Source organism: Anguilla anguilla, chromosome 15 (genome assembly GCF_013347855.1).
Source record: "Anguilla anguilla isolate fAngAng1 chromosome 15, fAngAng1.pri, whole genome shotgun sequence".
Lineage (NCBI taxonomy): Eukaryota > Metazoa > Chordata > Actinopteri > Anguilliformes > Anguillidae > Anguilla > Anguilla anguilla.
In genome coordinates this window covers 32,800,881-32,812,274 of record NC_049215.1, presented here as the reverse complement: position 1 = coordinate 32,812,274, position 11,394 = coordinate 32,800,881, and the positions used below count along the sequence as shown (strand labels likewise).

The following is an 11,394-nucleotide window of genomic DNA, read 5'->3' as shown; positions in this document are numbered from 1 at the left end:
TGGATGATTCCAAAGGCCCTAACTGACAGGGCCCACAGTGAATAATTATTCCAGTGTAACTAACCAATAGGACAGCGTGTTATAAGTACATCAGAGATGAGCGGTAAAATATTTATACCTAGACAAAGTCTAAATGCCACATTGCAGTGATTTCAATCCATCAATAAATGTGACACGTTCAGATTCTGGGGTTCCGACAGGACATTCTCCAGCAGAGCGATAGACAGTGTCTATTGTGCCGAACAATTGTGCGTTTCTTTTTATTTTTTCTTTGTTATGGCTGAAAAAACAAGATCACTGAGTCCTAACATTTCCGTTGCTGTAGTTTTGCATTTAATGTAAATATTACCCAGGGGTTCTTCTTCACGGAAATAAAAAATAAAATAGACGAGCGAGCTAATATCTGCGTGGTGCGACCATTTTCTTTCTTGCTTTTAGGTGCGTTTCGTATATGATACCAATCGCAATGTTTCACAAACACACTGTGCAAAGCTCGTGCTTGGAACTTGCGAGATAAATCGGTCGCTCGGAAACCATCTGCATCCCCCTGCCTCCCGCTGCTTCAGTGGCAGCGCGTGTACAACTGAACATTCCGCGCACAGATAATACGCCTTCACTGGTGAACATACCAAACAAACAAACAAAAAAATCGTCTTGTATTGCAATTTTAACAGAACTGTTTCCGAACTCAGTTTTTTATTTCATAAGGAGACTTCAAAATGGTAAGACCTCCTTACATCAAACAACGCGAGTGTGATCACTCGTTTTCTCCTCACAAGCAACAGTAACACCAGATTTGCGCGAGGAAGGTGGGTTTGCGGTCTAGCTTGCGAGCAACATCGAAACGTGTTGTGGAAAAATAAAATACAGGTACCTGCATCGAAAGTCGCTTATCATTTAATACACTTGTAGGAATTCTCTCAAATTGGTTGCAATAAGATCACTAAAGTACATTTCCCCTCCAAGTCACTGATATTTTTTTTGTTGATTCGCAGGCAAGGGCACGTTTGTTTTGAGTTAGAGACAGTTGCGACATAAATAGACCCAAGAGGTCGATATTAATAACAGGCGCAAAAAGGCATTACCACCAAAAAAAGACAGTGGTTATTGCAGTCTTCCTTATTTTACAAAAATATGAAAACAAAATTGAATACCAGAAAAAAGTAGTTCAAGGAATCCATTTGGTTCTACGTACCAAAACTCCACAGTTCTAAATTCACGTCTGATTTCACTTCACAGAGTTGCAAAAAATAAATAAAAGCTCTCAATTTCCACTCGCTATAACTTAGATGACTCCGATTTGAATACTTCAATTAACAGCAGAAGCGGCGACCATCGACCAATATTACGTACGGGTGTGATCCGAAGTAGGAAGTCACGGTCAGCTGTTCGCCATTAAAGCAGTTTCAGTTAGCTGCTGTGCCGAATTCCCAGAGTCATGCAAATAAGGAAAGGAAAACGCATTTAAAATGTCATATTAAACGTTAATATCATGAAAACGCAGTCAAAAACAGAACAAACACATTTCACATTACTCAATTAGAAAAAAAAAGCACAGTGAAGTAATCAGCTCTAATCAAAGTCTTAATTCTGTTGCAATTAAGAATCACGTGGGTGACAGGTGAGGGAGGATTAACAGGACCAAACAGGTCTGTAACCTCACTCCCATACAAATATGTGGAAGAACCAGTTTGACCACTGTCATGTGACCGAGACCCTGCAGGTTTCATTATTTCTCTCACCTGCCTACACTGCGGCACAGGGAGCTTCACTTCGTACGTGGTTTACCGAGCACCTTCTGCGCAACAAAAAAACATAAAAAAAGACATTAAAAATTAAAGGATTTCATTTAACATCACAAAAGGGACGTGTTATCCTGCTGTGGGTGGAAGAGACAGCACCTTCCCTGGGGACTTGTCTGGAAAAACGCAGGTCAGCGCACCTTTTGTGAAAGACTGAGCGTTCTGGGAGAGACTGAGCCTGTGCCTCTCCGTTCGGCAGCTGACGAGCGGAACTGCCTGGCCTGGCGCCAGACTGCAACCCCACGCTCTGTGAAGACAGCGCGCGGAGCCAAGTCATGGGAAAGCTCCTGTCCAGACAGACCGAGAGGCCGCCCCAGGTGGTCCTGATGGGCCTGGACGGGGCGGGGAAGTCGACGCTCCTCTCCAGGCTCCAGTGGGGGGAGAAGATGGAGACCTCCCCGACCGTGGGCTTCAACGTGGGAACGCTGGAGGTGGAGAAGGGCGTGACCCTGACCGTCTGGGACGTGGGGGGCCAGGGCGAGATGCGGGCCAACTGGAAGTACTACCTGGACGACTGCCAGGCGCTGGTGTTCGTGGTGGACGGCGTGGACCGGGAACGCCTGGGGGAGGCGCAGAAGGCCCTGCGGAGGGTCCTGAGAGAGGAGGCCCTGAAGGAGGTCCCCCTAATGGTGCTGGTCAACAAGAAGGACCTCCCCAACTCCATGACCATCCGCGAGGTGTCCAACCAGCTGGATCTGCCAAACAACAAGGGTCGGGACTGGCAGATCCAGGCCTGCAGCGCCTACACAGGCCTGGGGCTTCAGCAGGCCTTCCTGTCCGTGGCCAAACTCATCAAACAGCACCAATGAGAGGCCAGATTCATCAAAAACCACCAATGGGAGGCCACACTCATCAAACAGCACCAATGAGAGGCCAAACTCATCAAACACCACCACCGAGAGGCCAAACTCATCAAACACCCCCAAACTCAGCAAACATCACCACCGAGAGGCCAAAGTCATCAAATGCCATCGAGAGATTGAGCAGCTGGTCCCTCACCAATGACAGGGGGTCAACTGGCCCCAATGCACGGACACACACAAGTTATATTTGGGGAGGTTCACCATCTAGAAGCATAGGAAATCAGCAATATTTAAAGTGGCATGTACACAGAAAGGGGATGTTTTGGGATTACCAGGGCCCAGGTATTATTTGAGTTGAAAACCTATTCGCAACAAGCTGAAATTTACATCATTTCAGTCACATGACCTGCTTGGTTCCAGAAATTATCTAACTGAGCATCTGGACACCACTCTGTAGAAGCAGGACAGGTGAGTAGCTTCATGTTTGGAGCTTTTTTTGGGGGAAAAGACTATTTACACCTGTACCAATTCAAATATTTTGTAGTATTTCAGTGATAGAGCTTAGAGCTATTGGCCTGAAATAGTTGTGGGTTATTGTTTTGTTTTAGTTACACACCCTTGCTGTACCAAACCACCACTGTACCTGTATGTAGATGTGTAAGGAACGCTGGTTTCAGTTTGTGACTCACTATGATTTGACACAATTATGTGGCAGAATGTAATGGTGTGCGTTTGTTATGGTAGCTTCTACAGTGTGAAAAGTGAGAAGTTGTTTAGCCTGGTAAGTTAAGAAAAACCCTTATGAGCTCATCAGCCTGAATTTTTAAGCAAAGCTCTTCAGTATGAGGTCCCGTTGAATCGGAGAGCCATGCTAACAGTGGGCAGTGGAGGGTTCTGATTAAATGAAACATTAAAAAAATTTTTTTAAAGCCCTTTAGCAGGGTGAACACTGCAGATTCTTTAGACCCACCAGATACTGGGCTCCTGTAGACTCTCTGTCCTCTCCTACAGGAATACCGGAGGTTCTGCTTTGTTTCTCCTGCTGTTACAGACCCGAATGTCCACAGCCAGTCTTTGGTCACGCCCCTTAAGTCAGTCGCAGTGACAAATTCAGTTCAGCTTTCACCTCTGCACATCTGGTGCATCTGGAGTACCTGTTTTGGTATATGTGAATTAAGAATGTGATGCTGCGTACCCCTGCAGTCCAGCACGCTGCCAGTGACGGGGGGGGGACTTAAGCCTCACTCTTTATGCTCAGGATGTTAGTAATGGGCATTCCTAACTGGGACAGATAGCGAATAAAATAACATTTGAAGAGTTGAAGCTTTTAGTGGGGTTTTTATTTCTCACACACTTCCATGTTAATTTCATCACGTGTTCATATTTTGATCTTGTTTCCACTGGTTTCATCAATTGCATGGTCCTTGTCAAGACAGGCGGCAAACAGTCTTCAAATGACCCTCTCGTAACTGGAACTCAGAATCAAAGTTGTCTGAATAAACATTGACCAGTTGTTACTGCCGTTTATATTGCAGGACAGAGAGAGAGAGAGGGGGACAGACACCAGAAATTGTAGTTAAAGAATCACATGCTTCTGGGTGAGCTGGAGATTTGAGCAGACTTTATGAAAAAAGTTCATGAACTCAGTTACACTGTATGAAGAAATGACAGAGAATGTCAAATCTATACTGAAATTATGCATTTAACCCCCTCCCAGACCCCTGCAATAACAGCTCAAATAACCAAAATCCTAACCTAAACCCCACTCATTATGTATAAAACAACTGCAATGATTCAGAATCAGTGTTTAGGCACAAAATCCTACCTACATTTGGTCAAATTAGGAGTCAGTACGAGGCTCCATGTCTACTGGGCCTTCCTCTCACACACGGCTGACTGTGATTGGTAGGTTCTCTTGAGTGACAGCCAGGACTGCCACAGCAGCAGTCCGGGCACCAGTACCCACACCCCGTTGAAGAAGACGAGGTAGACCCAGAGGTACAGCCAGCTGCCGGTGTTGAGGCTGGGGCTCCCCAGCAACCAGTCGGGGCAGAAGGTCATCCAGCCGCCATACAGCTCGCACACACACAGCGTGATCTGGACAAAGTGCCTGTGGGAAGGGGCAGGCAGGTGGGCGGGGGGAGGATTTTAATGTAAGCAGGAAATAAGGGGTCAAAGGTCATTCTATCCTATCACGCTGCATGCCCATGGATAGTGTGCGGCTTCCCGAAGCACAAGATGGGTGAAACAGTGGGTTTTTCCCCAAAAACGGGCGTTTTGCTGTGAACTGCAAAGCCTTCGGACCGGTTCAAACCAGCCAGCATCTGGAAACATGGGATAATTCCTCTCACAATGGAGTTTCTGAAGCCTGTCTCCCACTACTACAGCTCACAGCTGCATATCCAAGCTATGAAAATTTAAATTACATAATATGGAAACAAGTCCCTGTTTTTTCCCCCCCCGTACTGCAGTTATGTGACTGAGCGGTCTTCTTTCTGGTTTCACGTTGCATCACAGCTCACTTGTACATTTGCAGGGCATTCGAGATGAAAAAGGTTTTGCTGAAGTTTGACTTGACTGCTACATTCACATAACCATTAGCAACATCAATCATTTTTGAAACATATTCGCTCCTGTTTAGTAGGCGGTTTAGGTGGACCGGGGGGTACTCCGGTGTAACTAGAAGCCGCGAGGGACATATTTAAGGACTGGTGTCACACCATGCACAGCTCTCTGGTCACATGACATCTGAACACCACCCTGCAAATGGACATTCGGTCCACGCTGATACACTTTGCAAATCTGTTAGTGTTGCTTTTGTCACCTTGAACGCAGCCCAGATGATCACAGGAATGAGTAAGGGGAGGGGGGCAGGGAGTCAGCTTGAGATGATCACAGGAATTAATAATCTGGGGGGGTCAACCCTGATAATCACAGGAATCAATAATCTGGGGGGGTCAACCCTGATAATCACAGGAATCAATAATCTGGGGGGGGGTCAACCCTGATAATCACAAGAATTAATAATCTGGGGGGGTCAACCCTGATAATCACAGGAATCAATAATCTGGGGGGGTCAACCCTGATAATCACAAGAATCAATAATGTTGGGGGGTAGGGGGTCAGCCTTGACAATCACAGGAACGAGTAAGGGAGGGGGGGAGGGGGGGTTACCTGTAGTATTTATCCTTGACAACTGCATAAATGAGCACCAGAGCCAGGAACCCATCCAGGACGACAGTGAGCAGCTCCAGGGCCACGATGGTGGGGTCCGAGTGTAGCCAACGTGTGTCTGCCTTCCCGTACTCTTTCCCTACAACCAAAACCACGTTACACCCCGCCCCAACAACCAAAACCACATTACACCCCGTCCCCTACAACCAAAACCACATTACACCCCGCCCCAACAACCAAAACCACGTTACACCCCGTCCCAACAACCAAAACCACATTACACTCCGTCCCAACAACCAAAATCACATTACACCCCGCCCCTACAACCAAAACCACATTACACCCCGCCCCAACAACCAAAACCACATTACACCCCGTCCCAACAACCAAAATAACATTACACCCCGCCCCTACAACCAAAACCACATTACACCCCGCCCCTACAACCAAAACCACATTACACCCCGCCCCAACAACCAAAACCACATTACACCCCGCCCCAACAACCAAAACCACATTACACCCCGCCCCAACAACCAAAAACCATATTACACCCCGTCCCCAACAACTAAAACCACATTACACCCCGACCCAACAACTAAAACCACATTACACCCCGCCCCTACTATCAAAGCCACACTATACTCCTTCCCTACTATCAAAGCCACAGTACACTCCTTTGCTACAATCAAAATAATATTACACTCCTTCCCTACAATCAGAACCACACTATACTCCTTCCCTACAATCAAACCACACTATACTCCTTCCCTACAACCAAAACCACATTATCCCCCATCCAACAATCAGAACCACATTACACTCCTTCCCTACAATCAAAATATTATACTCCTGCAAAACAATCAAAACTATGTTATACTCTGTCCCTACAATCAAAATATTATCCTCTTTCCAAACAATCAAAACATTATACTCTTTCCCTACAACCAAAACCACATTATACTCTTTCTCTACAATCAAAACCACATTATACTCTGACCCTACAATCAAACCAACAATGCATTACTTCCCCACAATCAAAACAATATTTAAAATTTTTTTTACCCATTTTCTACCAGTCTGGAAGACCCTATTTGTATACATTCATACTCATGGCACTTTCAGTTCAGGAGTGTGTTAGTGTTAGACCCTGCAGTGCCGAGCCCTGATAGAGACAGCATCATCTACCTGCTGTGCACTGCACAATTTCCACAGTCAAAATTCCACAGGTTTGAAGGGACCATTGTAGCACTACAATTTACCACCACAAGGTGTCACCATATCACTAGAAAAGATCCTATTTTTTTAATTAACCCATTCAAAATAAACCTTGATATATTTCCAGACTTCATAAAATAATTTAAACTGAAAATTATGAGCCCAAAAATACAACAAGCTCCATAAAGTTTGGGACAAAGACATGTTTTTTTTCTTTTTTTTTTTTGTTTGATTTGGCTGTGTACTACACAATTTTACATTTGTAACCAAACAATTCATGTGTTGATAAAGTGCCAATTCTCAGCTTCTCAGGACAGTAGTCACTGACACATTCACATCCGCGTCATGAAGAGTGTTTCTGATCTGTTGGACAGTTTTTCTTCATTACGGTCAGAATTCTTCAGTCATCAGAGGTCTTCCTTGGCCTACCAGGCACTTTGCGATTACTGAGCTCTCCAGTGCTCTTTCTGCTTTATGATGTTCCAAACAGTTGGTTTTGTTAAGTCTAAGGTTTGCCCTGTGTCTCTGACTGTCCCCACCCCACATTGCTCAGTCTCATAATGGCTTCCTTGACCTTCAATGGTCAATTCTGGTCATCATGTTGAAAAACACTAACAACAGACTCCAAAGGCAATCGAAAGCCTAGAATCAAGAATAGATACTGGTATAAGAGAGCTTTCAGTATCTAAGGAAGCAATCGAACACACCTGACTCAACAGAAACACCAGTGAAGCCATTTGTCCCAAACAGTATGGTGCCCTGAAATGGGGGGACCATGTATAAAAAGTGCTGTAATTGTTACATTGTGAAACTAAAATGTATTTTAAAAAATACCCTGTAATAAAAGCTGAGAAACAATCACGTGAATTGTTGGCGACAAATTTAAAATTTTGAAGCAAAGCCAATTCGAGAAAAAAAAGTCTTTGTCCCAAACACTATGCAGCTCACCGTATGCTTGGATAATTTGTTATAAAGCATACGAAGCTACAGTAATGACAAGTACACACTTACATAGTTCAGCAAAGATGTTGTCTGAGGTTGCAACCGTTCCAAATAGTGACATATATACAAACGGACCCTCCTTGAAGTAAAAAAAAAAAAAGACAAAACCAGTTATCAATATCAGTTAATCGAACAAACCTGCAATGAAAGCACCTGCAAACCACGCAACATTATCAGATTCAGGGGTGCATTCGATATAATATAAACGTTACAAACTTTTTTTTACCAAGTAAAACGGTATTGTGTTAGAGCTCGGATTACAGAGCTTTACGTAGTGCTGTAACCTGACCTTCAACACAATGCCGTTTTACTTGATAAAACAGTTTGCAACGTTCTTATCATTTTGAATTTTGAAAGGACGGAGTGTGGCGCAGTGGGTAAGGAACTGCGCTTGTAACCGAAAGGTCGCAGGTTCGAATCCCGGGTAAGGACACTGCCGTTGTACCCTTGAGCAAGGTACTTAACCTGCATTGCTTCAGTATATATCCAGCTGTATAAATGGATACAATGTAAAGTGCTAAGTAAAAGTTGTGTAAGTCGCTCTGGATAAGAGCGTCTGCTAAATGCCTATAATGTAATGTAATGTAATGTAATGAATTAATAACTGAACCCCCGTTAGAGAGCTTTACATGGTACCGTACATGCCGGTAAGTCATTCATTGCCCGTGACTACACAATACCCCCGCCCCCCGCCCCCCGCCCCCCAAACATACCCTAAGCATTGCCTCAAATCATTGTAAACCTTTACAATTAGTGTAGCGAGGGAAAAAATCGAATTCTGAAAGTGACATCTAGCACAACGTAAATGCAAAATACGTCACAACTTTGTACCACGAAGTTAACCTTCGACCCACTGTTGCAAAACTCAACCCCTGGTCTCTCGGAGAAGTGAAGTTTCCATGTAGACGAAGATAAACACACTCTGGGTTTTCAATGGACTCGTCGCCGTTTACTTTCGAGAGAGAGACTAAAGAGGCCAGGGAGATTTACATTTCTTTTTGCGCGCAGGACGCACATTTGCAAAGGCATCATGCGCATTTTCGCCTTTAGCAACCCATAACTTACCAATGTAATGTGGACAATAGCATCATAAAACAGCCACACTAGAACCCATCTGTCCGTTCCAGTGCACTTTTTTCCCCATAGCTGCGCGAGGAAGTAGCCCACCGCTAACTGTGCACCGCAAGCGAGAAGTGAATACACGGTTGTGGACGTGAACAAAGCTGTGGGCGCCTCCGACGGTGCTGACATTCTGCTTTTTCAAAAAATGTGTTGAATTCTAAGTAGTATTAAAAACTAAACCTGTACAAGCGAACTGGGTTTATCGCCCCGCCCACCACAAGTTTTACAGTCGGCCATTGGCTGCCGAGCACATCTCTCCACTTTCACGCCTAGTATCAGTATCTGGAGACCGGAGTGTTGAAAGCAAGGAGTGTGTAATTCGGTGGAAAGCAAAAGGGGCGTGTCGGAAGCTTTATTCTATTGGTCAATAATTCGCTATGCTATGCTATCCAATCCAAAGCAGTCTCCAGAAGTAGACGTATCAAAAGAAATCTTTCTGTGCATGTGCGTCTCAAAACCTGTGCAGTCGCAGGGAATCACTACATTCATATCAAACAAATGCTGCTTAGACATACAAACCGTCGGCCATCAATAACTTAAATTCGTGGAAGCCCAGTAGGCCCACTCGAAAAAATAAGTGCGGTAGCCTACTCATGTGGAAAAACTTCTGGACAGCCTTTTAAGCGTTTTACTTGTGTTTGATATCAATAATTCAAATCTAACTAGTTATAATTTGAATTATTGATGTCAGAAATTAAATTTTAACTAGTTATGAACTTTTGACACGCCCCTTTTGCTTTTGACACGCCCCATAATCCGGTCTACAGAACTCCCGACTCCTTTCACGTCCTACCACGCGAGAGAAGGTGGAGTGGGTATGTGGCGCGTGGGCGTTGATGTGTTGTACGCGCTGTGAGAGAGACCACTTACTTCTCGCTTAAATAATAAACAGAGAAAACGATGGACTTATTGTTTTTAAATTTCTTAGTTTTCCTGTCAACCAATAGTTCGGATCACATTCTCTTAAAGACTGAAACTCGTCAATGCACGGAAACTGCCACAAACAAAGTATTTCAGCAATAAAAATGGAGAACTGCAATATTTCTTCACATTGGGAAGGCTAAGTAAAACAGTCCACGCGCAAGCACCGGCAGACTCACCAACCGTGAGTTACGGGACCAATCACTACAACTCATTATCAGATATTGAGCACATAAAAACAAATGACACTCACCGGTTTGCACGTGGTCTGATCGCTAAATTCACGTCCTTCCAGAGCCCGTCCCTCTCTCCGACGTCAACACTGCAAAGTAGTGGAAAGGCCCACGTGACAGCAATGTCAATCACACGTTCAGCCATGCCAAAGCTTGGCTGGGCTGACCTGCTTTCAGGACCCTGGACAGCAGAATTAAATAAATCATGTGAATGGAGTAGGTACACCTGACCTTGATTCCCAATCTGGCTGGAGGATGCCTGGGAATCCTGGGGAATTACATTGCTACATCACTCCATATCTACTCTATGGAAATGTCAAATGTCTCATGGTGGATCTCAGCTAAAAGAATTTCTGGTTATTATATCAGTACCTGTATGGTCTCAGTGTTGTGGTACACAGACACGCGCACGCACACACACGCACACACACACACACACAGCCCTTATTCGCTGTACCGTGGTGCAGGCATTCACCAAAGACATGGCTCTTCAGACAAACGAGAAAACTCAAGTACTGGAAGTCGCAGAAATAAAAGGCACAGTCGTGAGAGAGCAACACAAAGGGGACAAGCCCCCCCACAGTGACTCATCACAGGGATGGCCCTCCCCTCAGTGACTCATCCCAGGGAGCCCGCCACCCCCACCCAACCCTGCCATCCTGCTGCCCGCCTGCACCATGCAAGCTGAAGCCACCACCAGACACGGCAGGGTTCGACACAGAAAGGGGTCAGAGAGCATTTTTAAAGCAAAACAGCGCAGTGACAGAATGGACTCAACGGAAACGGGCCGCTGTAACAAATTATACATGGACCAGACAAGACCCGGGACACAGCCAGGAGACACATTCACAGACCTGATAAAACCCAGCAGCACCACGCCAAGGAACACTGACGAGAAGTGCTCAAAGGCAACACACCAAACACAAGACAGCAGCACAGATCGTTCAAATGAAAAACTGTGCATCACAGTTTAAACACACGACTGTGCAGCACAGACCGTTTAAACACACGACTGTGCAGCACAGACCGTTTAAGCACACGACTGTGCAGCACAGACCATTTAAACACACGACTGCAGCACAGACTGTTTAAACACACGACTGCAGCACAGACCGTTTA

General features: G+C 45.1%; 2 protein-coding genes across 3 annotated transcripts; one reads left to right on the top strand and one right to left on the bottom strand.

Moving 5' to 3' along the window:
- The first annotated feature begins 1,675 nt into the window (after positions 1-1,675).
- arl11 (ADP-ribosylation factor-like 11) lies at positions 1,676-2,654 on the top strand. Its single transcript, XM_035393202.1, has one exon. The coding sequence runs from the start codon at positions 2,078-2,080 to the stop codon at positions 2,609-2,611; it is 534 nt and encodes a 177-aa protein (XP_035249093.1). The 5' UTR covers positions 1,676-2,077; the 3' UTR covers positions 2,612-2,654.
- A 553-nt stretch (positions 2,655-3,207) lies between these two features.
- ebpl (EBP like) lies at positions 3,208-10,823 on the bottom strand. 2 transcript variants are annotated; one of them, XM_035393200.1, is made up of 4 exons: positions 10,296-10,823; positions 8,009-8,078; positions 5,780-5,918; positions 3,208-4,715 (listed from the first exon to the last, which is right to left on the bottom strand). In XM_035393200.1, exons 2-4 carry the CDS (start codon positions 8,058-8,060, stop codon positions 4,472-4,474), a joined length of 435 nt encoding a protein of 144 aa, XP_035249091.1. In that variant the 5' UTR covers positions 8,061-8,078; positions 10,296-10,823; the 3' UTR covers positions 3,208-4,471. The 2 variants fall into 2 exon arrangements, with proteins under 2 accessions (XP_035249091.1, XP_035249090.1); XM_035393199.1 differs by lacking the exon at positions 10,296-10,823 and adding an exon at positions 9,065-9,417.
- Between the last annotated feature and the right edge of the window lie 571 nt (positions 10,824-11,394).

Coding starts and splice junctions, on each gene's coding strand:
- arl11 (XM_035393202.1), top strand. CDS start 2,078: ATGGGAAAGCTCCTGTCCAGACAGACCGAGAGGCCGCCCCAGGTGGTC.
- ebpl (XM_035393199.1), bottom strand. CDS start 9,250: ATGTCAGCACCGTCGGAGGCGCCCACAGCTTTGTTCACGTCCACAACC. Junction 5,919..8,008: donor CAACATCTTTGCTGAACTAT/GTAAGTGTGTAC, acceptor TTTTGGTTGTAG/GGAAAGAGTACGGGAAGGCA. Junction 4,716..5,779: donor GTCAAGGATAAATACTACAG/GTAACCCCCCCT, acceptor CCCTTCCCACAG/GCACTTTGTCCAGATCACGC.